Source organism: Arachis hypogaea, chromosome 19 (genome assembly GCF_003086295.3).
Source record: "Arachis hypogaea cultivar Tifrunner chromosome 19, arahy.Tifrunner.gnm2.J5K5, whole genome shotgun sequence".
Taxonomy (NCBI): domain Eukaryota; kingdom Viridiplantae; phylum Streptophyta; class Magnoliopsida; order Fabales; family Fabaceae; genus Arachis; species Arachis hypogaea.
Genome location: NC_092054.1, coordinates 14,847,496 through 14,861,634, shown reverse-complemented (window position 1 = coordinate 14,861,634; position 14,139 = coordinate 14,847,496). Strand labels below are relative to the sequence as shown.

Below are 14,139 nucleotides of genomic sequence, written 5' to 3'. Positions count from 1 at the left end.
AGATAATTAGTTAATAAATTATTTTTAATAAAAAAGATTAGAAATGCGAATATTATATCAAATTAGGATAGAGCTCATCGAAACGAGAATTTTGACACTAATTTCGAAAAAAACGGTCTAAGATTAGATCGAACGGGCCAAACTGGTTGAACCGGACCCAAACCGGACCGTGGGCCCAACCGGGCCAGCCATTTAAAATAAACCTCACGTTCTTCTCTTCTTCATCTTCAGCAGAACGCTGAAGGCTTGCATCCAGGGAGAAGAAGAAAAGGGTCCGAACCCTCGTTCCAAGTTCAAGGCGCCGTAACTTTCCGATCCGAGCTCCGATCGTCGTACCGTTTGCGGCTACGCGTTCATCACGTCGAGCTCTACATTTCTACCAGAACAATTTCATAGGTAAGCCCTTAAATATTCTCAGCCACTCTTTTCCCCCAATTTTCAAATTTTTAATGGGAAGGTTGAATTTCTTTGATTTATGATGTTTTAGGATCCAATTAGCTTGAGAAAAACGTTCACTCTTGCTTATGTGAAGCTTGGGTAAGGTGAGGATACGATAATTCTATTTTAATTTCATTAAATTTGAGCTTTGAGTATTAAATTGGATATATATGTGTTATAAATGTGTATTAGGTTGTGAATAAATAATTGGAGCTTGAAATTGTGAATACTGGAACTTAGAGGAAGCTGATTAGTTGAGGTTTTGAGGGCTATGTTCTTTAGGAAAATTGTCTTGGAATAATACTTGGGAATCGACTAAGGTATGGTTTAGGTTTCTTGCATTTAATATATAATGTTCTGTGAAAACTTAGGCTAGATGACCATAGGATAAATTGGAATGCAGGTGTATATTTAATGTTTAGTAATGGGTTGATGAATATGCTTGGTTTGGTTTGGTGATTTGTTTGTAAGATGATATTGGTTGCTAGTTGGATCTTTGAAAGGATATATGATTGAATTGTTGATTATATGGCTATATTTTGGTTTGGTTGAATGATGATTGTTGGCAATTTGGATTGGTGGTAATAGATTTGAAAATAATTGGAATGGAAATTTCGAATGAAAAATGAGGTATTTTGTGTTAAAAGCCTAGGATTTGTGAACTATGATTCTTAGTTGAATTTTGGTTGTTGGATTTGAATATTGTATGAGTATAATTGTTGATCTGAGATAGATTTATTGTGGTAATTGTTATGATGATGAGGAAGGATATGTTGAATTGAAAAGAATGCAGGTTTGGACTCGAAAAGGGTGGCAAAGTCCGAATTTTAGAGGAGATGCTGCCGAAATTTTATAAAAATTAGAGATTTTGTTTATATGATTATTTAAAAAGATTTAGATTCAAAGGTTATATGGTTTGATTTTGAGTTATTAAGAAAATGAGTATGTTTTAAGTTTGATTCATTTAGAAAAGAATGAATTATGTTTTGAATTGAAACTATTGATGGACGGAATGGGAGGTGTGATAATGAAGGATAAGGATTGAATATGATTTATATATGATGATGAATGAGATGCGATTGAGAATGATGTGGATGTTGATGAATTATAATTGAATTATTTATATGGCTTATGAATTTGAATGATCTGAGATACGAGATTCCCTGGATTAAGTGTCGTGGCTTGCCACCATGTGTACCAAGTTGAAACTCGATACTCTGTTGACCCTACGACGTAAGTGTGACCGGGCACTATATAAATTCCCGGGAATGTTACCCCCATTGAGCAATATTGATTATTTGAGATAAAACTATGCATAGACTCTTGGGGATGCACGTTGGGAGACAGTCTAAGGACAATTCAGACTTGTCGGGTTGGCTGGATAACCGACAGATGAACCTCATCAGCCATAGGACAGGCATGCATCATATGCATAATACTTGAATTACTTGCTTATGCTTTAATTGGGTGTGCCTATATGTACTTGCCATGTTAAATGTGTATTCCTTACCTGCAGTAATTGTAACCTTCTTGTGCTTGACTTTATCTGTTTGTTTGTCTGTGAAAATGCGTGATGAAGTTGGAAGTATGGAGGAATGGCAGTATGGGACTTAGATTTAAGGTTAAATTAAGTTAGGTTTAAATGTTCTTAGAAAATCACCTTTTATGGCTTCTGTTTAATACTTTAAGCTCTATAACCTGAGTGTCGGCGTTCTAGGATTGCCTCTGGCATTCCCAGGACCTTATATATTATGTGTGTGGCACATTTACCATACTGAGAACCTCCGGTTCTCATTCCATACTATGTTGTTATTTTTCAAATGCAGGTCGGGAGCCATCTCGTTAGGCGTCTGGACTCTTAAAGCGGAGGGGTTACTGGGTAGTTTTGTTGTACAGATATATATAAATATGTACTTAGCTTTCTCTCCACTTAACTTGTTCTTTTTATCCTCTTAGAGGTTTCTGGAGAGGCAGGATTATGTATATGTACTTTGGGTTTTGGATATGTATGTATATATATGTAAATATTCTCCGGACAGTCTTAACTTCGCGAGCTGAGTTAGGAGCTTGTTATTTTGTATCTTTGGCACTCTATTCCTACTTCTGTCATCTTTGTTTAGTAGTTATGGTTTTCTTAGCACGCAAGTTAACTCGTTCCTTGAGCGTTGCGCTTTTATTTTGTGATTTTTATTTCCTCTATTCTTCAAGGCTCCTAGCATATTATAATTCTTCTGTTATTATATGTACTTATTTTACTTTAGAGATTGTAATACCACACCACCTCTATTTTACGACTTAAGCGTAAAGCTTTGTGTGGTAGGGTGTTACAAATATTCAGATAAAAAGGAACCTTGTAATTTTTGTCATTTTGAAAAAACAAAAGAAATTACCTTTTAATAAGAGTTCTAGCAAATCATTTGAAGCTTTTGACATTGTACATCTAGACATTTGGAGGCCTTTGGCCACAACATCTCATACTCGACATAGATTTTTTACTGTTATTGGTGACAAAACCATATTTATTTTGCCTATTTTTTATGAAAGTCAAATCTAAAGTTCAAAGTTTAATAAAGAATTTTGTTACTTACATAGAAAATCAATTTCAAAAGACCATAAAATGTTTCAATTCTGATAATGGGCTTGACTCAATCTCTCTCATTTTTTCACCTCAAAAGTAATTGATTATTAAACTTCTTAAGTTGAAACACCTCAGCAAAATAGTGATATTGAAAGAAAATACTAACATCTGCTAGAGATGGGCGAGCTATACTTTTTCACTCATCAATTTCATACTATTTTTAGACATATTCCATTACACACGCTATTCATCTTATTAACATAATTCCAAACTTAATTTTGAGAAATAAATCCCCTTATGAATTACTTTTTAATGTGTCTTGTCTCCTTCATATCAACTCACTCCATCATCAGCAGATATCTGATTTCAAAGTATGTCACATACAACAATCTCTCAACAAATTCCAAGCCTTCTCTTTAGCATTGGTTACAATCTCAGAACTAAAAACATATGATGATGTTGTCTAGTAAGCTTGTTGGAAGGATGCCATTACTGCTAAGGTCAATACTCTTGATTCTTGAAAATAACAAAACTTGGATTATTACCAATATGCCTCCAGAAAAGAATGATATTGGCTCGGAATAGGTGGTCAAGGTCAAATTCCATGCGGATGATTCTGTGGAAAGGAACAAGGCCAGATTAGTGGTAAAAGTGGTACAATCATACTATCGGCTTTGACTATTTTGACACGTTTAGCCCCGTGGTTTGCATGACCACCTTAAGAGTTTTTCTCTTAGTTGCTGTGCCTTAGAGATGATTCTTGGAACAATTAGATGTCAACATTGCATAGTAACTTGCTTGAAAAGGTTAGTTTACTATGAAGGTGCCTCAAGGATTGCAAGCTCCTACTGGTTCGATTTGCAAGCTCAACAAGTCTCTTTATGAACTCAAGCAAGTGAGTCGACAACAAAACACCAAATTTGTGTTTGTCCTATCTAAATCTGTTATGTGCAGTCTAAATCAGATTTTTCCTTTGTCTTGGCAGGAAATGATGCAAATGAAATCATCCGCGTTAAGAAGATATTAGATGATAGATTCAGCATCAAGGATTTGGACACATTTAAATATTTCTTGGGTATGAAGGTGGCTTACAGAGTTACAGCACGAAAGGGTTAGCCTTATACTAAAATGATTGAGAAATATTTAAAGAAAGCTCTTAGCACCAGCCTCTTTTTTTATCTGCACAACGACTACACTCTCACCAGGTTTGCTAATATTGACTGGGCAACCTGTTCAAGCACACGAAGATCAATTTCAGGGTATTGTTTCTTTCTAGGGACAACTCTCATTTCATAAAAGAGTAGCAAGTAACAGACAATGTTGCATTCATTATTCAAAGCCAAATATCGTGCCTTATTGTGAAGGAATTTGGCTCATTCAACTGTTGAAAGTTCTTGGTCTTGAACACTTGAAGCCTTTCATCTTGTATATAGTGATAGTCAATCTACATTTCATAGGACAATTAATCCGATTTTGCACAAACATTGCACAAACACACTAAACATATAGAGGCTGACTGCCACATTGTATGGGATAAGGCCAATTAAGGGATTCTCAAAGGAAAAGTCTAGGGGCCAGCAGCTTTATTAAAATTTGGCCAGCACTTAACCAGCAAAAACAAAGTGAGTAATCCCACACCCTTAGATGAAATCTCACACCATTAAAATCACCAATGATGACTAATTGATGGCTACAAATCACAGAACTTGCTGGCCCCTAGCATTCCTCATTCTCAAATTGTTACTTGTTACTTCTGCTAACTGAACAACATATTTGCTTACCAAGACATGGGCTCCAAGGCCCTTCTTTTCCTGCTATTCCAAATTAGGATTGCTAGACATCCATATTTCTAGTTTGACAGAGAATGTTAGTTGATATAGAATTTATTTATAATAGTCATTAGTCTTTAATCTTAGTTAGTTAGTTGTTATATCATGGTTAGAAATCTGTTGAAACTATATTTAGAAAATAGTTTATAACTAATCATAGTTAATTAGTTTTACAAATAGTCTTTATACAGTAATACTCATTTTTATAATCATTCATTCTAATTTTAACAAGCAAATCTTTTTATCTCACTTTTCTTTTTCTTCCTTTTTTTTCATTGTTCATCATATTCTCCAACCTTCCACAATTCACAACTTTTTACAATAAATATAGAGATTGAAATAAAAAAAGAGGAGTGTTAGGGCCAGCAAGTTTTGTGATTTGTAACCATCAATTAGTCATCGTTGGTGTTTTTAATGGTGTGAGATTTCATCCAATGGTGTGAGATTATTTACTTTTCTTTTATTGGTTAAGTGTTGGTCAGATTTTAATAAAAATAGCTCCCTAAACTTTCTCATAAAAAAATTATTAAAATACTCCTATTAATTAAAGAAAATAAAAATAGAGGCATAATAAAACATTTAAACCATCGATGAAAAAACTAAAATCATTGATGTAAAGATTGAAATTTTTTAGGTATAATAAGACATAAGCTCACGCACAATCAATCATGTATACACAATAATCACGATGAATTCAAACTCAACTCGTAAAGTTAAGATCCTAGATTATTAAATAAGATTGCAAAATCGGATTTAACTAATCAAATAAACTTAAAAGAAACTAAAATTTTTTTCACAACATCAAAGAAAAGAGATAAAATCTATAGAGACACCAAATAAAGGAAGAGAGTCGTTGGTATAGAAGGACAAGGATCAAGATATGAACTACCAAAATAATTACCAAAATTTTAGTTTCAATTTATAATTACTAATAAACACAGTACTAATAAATACAGTACTAAATCTCAATCTCCTAATTAATTCAAATTTCATTATTTCAAAACAAATGTTACCTAAATGTATGTCTTAGAAGAAGTGAATATATAATTTTTTTTTTCTGAAAATGTTGAAGTATTTCTCGGCAATAATATCTCATTTTCACACGACAACTTAATCATTTCTATTATTTATTATTGAACGTAGGACACGAAACATGCATCTCGGCTCAATAAGCTTAGTATATATAGTAGCTTATGCCATTGCCCATTATTTTAGCAAAGATACATAATGGCACATCATAATAATATTATTATATAGCTCCAATTACCCAGCTTCAAATTCACCATTACTTTGATGTGAATTATTCATCACTACTTTTTCAGCAGTCTTGGGAAATAAGTTGAGCTTCAACCTGTTTGCTCTCATCAACTACCAACTCCATCAAAGTGTGAGGATCAGAAGTGTTGTCATTGATCTTTTCATATTCCATGGTCCAGTGCACCATGCTTCCTCCATCTTTCTTGGGAACAGCATGAAGCAAGAACTTGAAGCTCTTGTAGTGGTTCAGCAAGTCTCCTTCCAACACTCTAAAGCTCATTTTATTGTTTTCTTTGTCAATGTCTTCAATAATCTCCTTAGCAACACAAGCCTTGCCATCTAATCTTATCAAAACCAAAAACCGTTTAGATTTTAAGGATTAAAGGAAATAAAAAGTGTCATCACAAAATTGTGAAAGTCACAATGCTAAATGGCCAGTAAATATTATCATGTTTTATAAGTATTTGGCCAGTAATAATGTGCACCTATATTTATAGAGATTTTGCACACAAGAAATATATAGTTTGTATTTATATTTACTAGAATTTCTACATATAAATTAATACAGTTTACATTCATATTTTTTAAAATTTACACACATAAATTAATATAATTTATTTATTAAAGATAATTTAATATTTATACTAATCAAATGATAACAAAAAATATTAAAAATTATTGATCCAAAAATTTTTCATATGGAAATTTAAGCTTCCAGATCTTATATCAATATCTAATACTAAACAAAAATAATTTGTATGCATTTTGAATTTTGACCGTTACTTTGTGAGGGGACGGGGTTTGAGGTAAAAGATAATTAAAATATAAATCAAGAAGAATTAACTTTGTAACAAGTTAAAGTCCACTTGACATTACCATAAACATAGTTCCATGAAATGATGGATCTCTCGGTGCCCCATCCACCTTCATGAATTACAACACTCTGAACAATATCAGGCCAAGCCTTGGCAACTTGGTGTGTCTTGTTGCAGAAAACATCATAGAATTCCTTAGCATCTGCCTTAATAGAAAACTCTGTTTCTATCTTCTGGACTTGAGATGTTGTCATGTTAAGCAATTAACTCAATTTCACACTTCTCACTGTAACATGCATGCCTATTTATATACACACACATTAATTTCCCAACTTCTCATATAAACTATTTAAGAATTATGTCTATGGTAGAGAAAGAATTTTATGGTTTTAAGGACTTATTGATAACATTCTTAATTTGTGGCCAATGTTACAGCCATATAGTATTTATGTATGTTTGTAGTGTGGCTTAAAATATTTTTTAATAGCAAACGAGTCCTCTATAATTAAAGTAATTTATTAATTTGTTGGCCTATATTTTTTATTGATAGCCATGTGTATTGTTATTCGAAATATGAAAGAAAGGTTTTGTGAATGAATATCTTTTTTGTTTAATGTTTTTTTTAGTACAATTCCGATAAATATTTTCTTAATTTCTTTTATTTTGTTATATTTATTTGCAAGTAATAATGAAATACTTCAGAAGAAACGAATAAAAATATGTTAAAATTAGACATTATCTTATATTTTTTATTGATGGTTTGGATATTTTTTTACTAGTTTGAAGAAGAATTATTTATTTTTTCAAATATAACTCGAAGAAATATGTATAGGAATCATAGGACAAAATTGATCAAATTAATCATTATATAAAGCTTTCTTGTTTTTATTTTATAATCTTAAAATTTTTATACTTTTTAATCTTACTGATTTATTTTTAGTTGTCCACGATATCTCTTAACTCGACAGGTTAAGAACTAATCCGTCGTAAATCTGAGCTCCATTTAAGAATTTGCCGCTGGCCAATGGATTACTGCATATATAAGGTGAAATTCAAACCCACGATACTCACTTAAACTCATTTTTTACACCTTAAAAAATACAATTATCTTCAACATTATAGTATTTTCTTGTTATATATTACGTTTTTTTAAATTATATTATATAACCATATATTATATTTTTAATTAAAATATATCATTTAAAACATTCAATTATATATCATTTTTATATTTATTTATTTTTTATTTTTATTTTTAGTTTATATTCACTTTTTTAAAAATTAATTATTTTTTAATTTATAAAATTAATAAAATAAACATTAAATTTTACTGAACATCTATAAATTAAAAAAGTAAATACTTTATGATTAATACAAGTATTTTGTTTACTTTTTATAGATGTTTAATAAAATTTAATGTTTATTTTAATAATTTTATTCAAATAGAAAGACAATTAAATTTAAAAAAGTGAACATAAAATAATAATAAAATTAAATTAAATATAAAATTATATTTAATTAAAATTTTAGATTATATATATTAATTAGGAGTATAATAGATGGTTATGTAAAATAATTTAAAAAACCTAATATATAATAAGAAATAGTCCAATCTAGTAGTGGCTAAGTTGTTTTCCATTCCTCAGGTCTCTTTTTTTAAACTCACATTCAAATATAATTAAAAAATTAAAGAAAAAATCTTATTATTTGACACCGTTTATTTTTACCAAAAATTATTAGAATATTTATTTAATAATTTATAAGTTGCCAAAATAAATCTTTTGCATTTTAATTTTATCGGATTACAACTTTTAAAGATTGTATACACAAATGCAACTTTAATATTATTATGGAAATCAACCGTAACTACGAATTAGGTATACACATAAATCGTTGGAGGAGTATAACGGTTTATATTCAAACACGTTAAGGAAAAAACCGCAACACCCCTCCAATAATTTTTTCACGAAATTCAATTATGTATAAACCGCGATAGGGATACAGCGGTTTGTGCTTGAGTATAAATATGCTGGAGGGAGTCGTGAATTATTCATCCGTTTGTATCATTTGGCAAAAGTTTAGAGAGAAGTTAAACTTTGTTTTAGATAGTGAGAGAGAGAGAGAGAAAATTGTGAATTGAGAGGGAAAAAGTTCTTAAGGCTATTGGACATTTGGAAGTACTTAGACACGGGATCATGGCGGACGAACGCAGCCTGTACTAATTCAACGGCGTTGCGCACGTTGCCGGAAGTATCAATGAAGAAGTAAGTTGGTTTTCTTTTATGTATTGAATTTTATATAACATAAAATGTAGTATTAGGGTGCAATAGTTGGAATACAAAATTTAAGATTTGTAGTTTAGGATTTTAAAGTTAAGACCTAAAATTTAAAGGTAGAATCAAATGTTTAAGTAGAATGGTTATCTGTAATTGAGAATTAGGGTTCAAATTTTAAATACAGTATTTAAGGCTTGTAGGGTTATTTTTTAAATATCATATTTGAAAACTAAGATTTAAAATTTTAGCTTTTAAATATTAAATTTTAAATTTTAAAATTATAAGTTTTGTAATTTATTATTTAAAATTTAAGATTTAAATTTTAGAAATAAAACCTAACGGTAGTATTTTATTATTTTAAATTTTAAAATTATAAGTTTTGTAGTTTAATATTTAAAATTTAAGACTTAAATTTTAGAAATGAAACCTAACGGTTGTATTTTATTATTTTAAATTTAAGATTTAAGTCTTAAATTTAAGTTTTACAATTTTAAATTTTATAATGCAGGACTTATGAATTTAAAAGTTGAACATTTTTCACTTATTCTAAAATACATTGTTTCAAAATTTTATGTAAAAGTTCAACATTTTTGTTTTTCTATTTTAATAAAATTAGGTTGAAAAATAATGTTAACTGAACTATATCTAAAATGTTAGTTAAGATTGGATAGATAGCACACTTGTAATTTTTGTTTCTGGTTATAATTTATAGTTTAAATTTGTAATGTTGGAATTTCATTTGGTGTGGTTATTTTTCTCACATGCTACTACCAAGTAGGTGTATTTACAGTATTTGGAGGCAACAGAATATGCCTTTGCATGATAAGATCATACCCTATTTGGAGAGGGTTTGTTTGTACCACCTGACTAGGCTCAACACGCGGTGGTTTTGGATGGATAAGTCCTTGGTCAGTGTATTCATTGAGAGGTGGCGTCCTGAGACGCACACCTTTCATATGCCATTCGGAGAATGCACCATCACGCTGCAAGATGTGGCATACCAGCTGGGGTTGTCCATCGATGGTAAGGCTGTATCTGGGTGCCTCACAGATTTTGATAAGCTGATGAATGATAGCAGACAGGCTTGGGAGTGGTTTTAGAAGTTATTTGGCGAGCTTCCACTACCGGATAAGGTAAACCAGTTTATAGTCCACTTCACATGGTTCCATGAGAGATTCAGGGTGCTGCCGGCCAATGCAACTGAGGATACCGTACGCATATATGCACGTGCACACATTATGATGCTGCTATCCACTCAATTGTTTGGTGACAAGAGTGAAAATTGGGTTCATATACGGTGGTTGCCCTTTGTGGCGAGGCTTGACGAGATGGGCACTTATAGTTGGGTTCGGCTGCGTTGGCATGGCTATATCGATGCATGTGTCAGGTGGTCAACAGAAATGTGACAAACTTGGCAGCCCCCCTCCAGCTACTACAGTTTTGGATTTTTTAGGCAGTTTCCTACTCTTAGGCCGCATGGATTCGACGACTTTTCTTTTTTGTTGGCTTCTAGGTATCGATAGATGCACTTAGAATTTCATTATTAGTTTCTAGTTATTAACTATTGAGCTGCCAGATTATATATTCATATAACGTTGTCATTGTCCAGGTGGGCCACTTATTTATCGACATCCAACCACAAGGAGGAAAGAATTATTCAGTGTCGCTTTGCATTAGACCGCTTGGTGGTCAAGATGTAAGTTGTTTGTGTCTGTTTCCAAGTTTCATTACTCGTTCGCCGACATGTTTGGTATATATTGTACTAATAGAAGATTCTATAATCATTTGCAGATTGTGTGGGAGCCTTATGCTGTGCTGGACGTGCTTGCCGTTGTTAATCCAGAGATTCAGCTGAGGAGCACAGTCGGTTATAGCGGGTGGTGACTAGCCTGATATATTTCGCCGTGATTGAATGGCACCAACCACCAAGTGGACAGGGTATTTCCACAGCTCGGTGGCATTCAGCATATGCCTGAACCAGCCTTGAACATAGACTGGTTTCATGGCAAGGATGGTAGGGGTGGAGATAGGTGGTTCCCGAATTATTTTCAGGTACTTATGAGTATGTTATTTAAGTTTATTTTATGTTTAGATTCATGTACTTATGAGTATGTTATTTATGTTTAAGGTTGTGAAATTATACTGTTGTACTTACGAGTATATTATTTATGTTTAGTTTCATGTATGCTGATTTTATTATATGTATGACTTTGTCGGTTTGCTTCTTCAGATTTTCACTATTTCATGTTTGGATGGCACATCATACATTGAATGACAAATATAATAAAATTAGTTAAGATTGGATACTCAAGAAAATCACAAATATAATGAAATAATTAACTTTACTAAAAAAAATGACAATATAATGACATTAACTTTACTCAAGAAAATCACAACTACATAAAAAAACACAAAACATAAAGACAGAACAATAACAACTTGATCACAAGGACAACATGAACAAAAATAAAGACATATGATGATGCTGTCTGGTAAGCTTGTTGGAAGGATGCCACTAATGCTAAGGTCAATATTCTTGATTCTTGAAAATAACAAAACTTGAACTATTACCAAGATGCCTCCAAGAAAGAATGCCATTGGTTCGAAATGGGTGTTCAATGTCAAATTCCATGTGGATGGTTCTGTGAAAAGGCACAAGGCCAGATTAGTGGCAAAGTGGTACAATTAGACTATCAGTTTTGACTATTTTGACACGTTTAGCCCCGTGATTTGCATGACCACCTTGAGAGTTCTTCTCTTTATTGCTGTGTCTTAGAGGTGGTTCTTGAAACAATTAGATGTCAACATTGCATTTTTACGTAGTGATTTGCTTGAAAAGGTTTACATGAAGGTGCCTCAAGGATTGTAAGCTCCCGCTGGTTCGATTTGCAAGCTCAACAAGTCTCTTTATAGACTCAAGCAGGCGAGTCGACGACAAAACACCAAACTTGTTTTTGTCCTATCTAAATCTGATTATGTGCAGTCTAAATCAGATTATTCCTTTGTCTTGGCAGGGAATGATGCAAATAAAATCATCCGAATCAAGAAGATATTAGATGATAGATTTAGCATCAAGAATTTGGACAAACTTAAACATTTCTTAGGTATGGAGGTGGCTTACAGCACGAAAGGTTTAGCCTTCCAAAAGAAATATACTACTAACATGATTGAGAAATTTGGGCAAATTGATGCAAAGCCAGTGTCAACACCAATGGATTATTTAATCCATTTGTTTAAGACCTCAGAAGACCCCATTGCTGATTCTACCAATTATAGGAAATTGATTGGAAAACTGTAATATCTCACAAGCACTATATCCTTTGAAGTGAAAAATTTAAGCCAATAATTAGAGTCCCCAACCACTAACCATCTCAAAGTAGCCTTGAGAATCTTGAAATATTTAAAAAAAGCTCCTAGCACTAGCCTCTTTTTTATTTCTTCTGCACAATGACTACACTCTCACCGAGTTTGCTAATGTTAACTAGACAACCTGTTCAAATACAGAAAAATTAATTTTAGGGTATTTTTTTTTTCTAGGGACAACTTTTATTTCATGGAAGAGTAGCAAGTAATAGACAGTATTGTATTCATAATTTGAAGTTGAATATCGTGCCTTATTGTGAAGGAATTTAGTTCATTCAATTGTTGAAGGTTCTTGGTCTTGAACATTCAAAGCCTTTCATTCTGTATAGTGATAGTCAATCTGCATTTCATATGGCAATCAATCTAATTTTTCACAAAGGCACCAAACATATAGAGGCTGACTAGGGGTGTTCATAAAAAAATCAAAATGTGGTTAACCGGTTAAAAAATCATAACCACATTTTGGTTAACCAGTTTAATAAAACAATTTTAAAAACCATATCCATATTTTTTAGAATTGGTTAACCAAAACCAAATTAAAATTAAAATCTAATTAAAACTGATTTTATTCAAACTCCAAAATTAGTTTTTACATACTCTCTCTCTATCTCTCTCTCTCTTTCTCTCTCCCTTCCTCTCTCTTTCTCTCTCCCTCCCTTCTTTCTCTTCTTCTTCTTCTTCTTCTTCTTCTCTCTCTCTCCTCTTTCTCTCCCTTCTCTCTCTCTCTCTCTCTCTCTCTCTCTCTCTCTCTCCTTCCTCCCTCTCTCTCTCTCTCATTTTCTTCTTTCTCCTCCTCCTCCTCTTCCTCTTTGTCTTTCTCCTTCTCTCTCCCCCCTCCTCTCTCTCTCTCTTCTTCCCCTCTTTCTCTCCCTCCTCTATCTATTTCTCTCTCCCCTCTTCTCTCTCTCCCTTTCCCCCCCTCTCTCTCTCTCCATTCCTTCCCGTCTCTCTTCTTCTTCTCTCTCTCCCTCTCTCTCTATCTCACTCTCTTCCTCTCCATCTCTCCGACTCTCCCCTTCCCTCTTTTTATCCTCCTCTCTCTCCCCTATCTCTCTCTTTCCCCTTCTCCTTCTCTCTCTCTCTCTCTCTCTCTCTCTCTCTCTCTCTCCCCTCCCTTTTTTCCTCTCTCTCTTTCTCTCTTCTCTTTCCCTTTTTCTCCACCTTCCTTTTCTTTCTCTCTCTCTCTTGTCTCTCTTTCCTTCTTTTGTTCTCTCTCTCTCTCTCTCTCTCTCTCTCTCTCTCTCCTTTGCTCTCCCCCTCTCTCTTTCTCTCCTTCTCTCTCTCTATCTTTCTCTCCTTCTCTCCCCCTCTCTCATTCTCTCTCTCCTTTTCATCTTTCTCCCCCTCCATTCTCTCTCTTTCCTTCCTCTCTCTACTCATCTCTCCCATTTCTCTCTCTCCTCTCCTCTATCTCCTCCTCCTCCTCTCTCTCCCCTCTTCCTCCTCTCCCTTTCTTCCCTTTTCCTCCTTTCTCTCTCTCCCCACCTCTCTTTTCTCTCTCTTTTCTTTCTTTCTTTCTCTCTCTCCTCCTCTTCCTCTTTTCTTTCTCTCTCCTTCTCCTCTTTCTTTTTCTACTCTTTCTT

The 14,139-nt window shown here is 33.0% G+C and overlaps 1 protein-coding gene and 1 long non-coding RNA gene across 2 annotated transcripts; one reads left to right on the top strand and one right to left on the bottom strand.

Annotated features, from left to right (window-relative positions):
* The first annotated feature begins 243 nt into the window (after positions 1-243).
* Positions 244-2,520, top strand: LOC112777574 (uncharacterized). Its single transcript, XR_003190476.2, has 4 exons — positions 244-396; positions 488-542; positions 631-758; positions 2,265-2,520. It is a non-coding gene; the product is annotated as an uncharacterized lncRNA (long non-coding RNA).
* Positions 2,521-5,940: 3,420 nt separating this feature from the next.
* LOC112777544 (MLP-like protein 43) lies at positions 5,941-7,339 on the bottom strand. The gene is made up of 2 exons (XM_025821948.3): positions 6,979-7,339; positions 5,941-6,441 (listed from the first exon to the last, which is right to left on the bottom strand). The coding sequence occupies exons 1-2, from the start codon at positions 7,169-7,171 to the stop codon at positions 6,164-6,166; spliced, it is 471 nt and encodes a 156-aa protein (XP_025677733.1). The 5' UTR covers positions 7,172-7,339; the 3' UTR covers positions 5,941-6,163.
* Between the last annotated feature and the right edge of the window lie 6,800 nt (positions 7,340-14,139).

Excerpts from the sequence above, each read along its gene's own strand:
- LOC112777544 (XM_025821948.3), bottom strand. The coding sequence starts at position 7,171 with ATGACAACATCTCAAGTCCAGAAGATAGAAACAGAGTTTTCTATTAAG. Across the intron at positions 6,442-6,978 it reads TTCATGGAACTATGTTTATG|ATGGCAAGGCTTGTGTTGCT; the intron begins GTAATGTCAAGT and ends TGATAAGATTAG.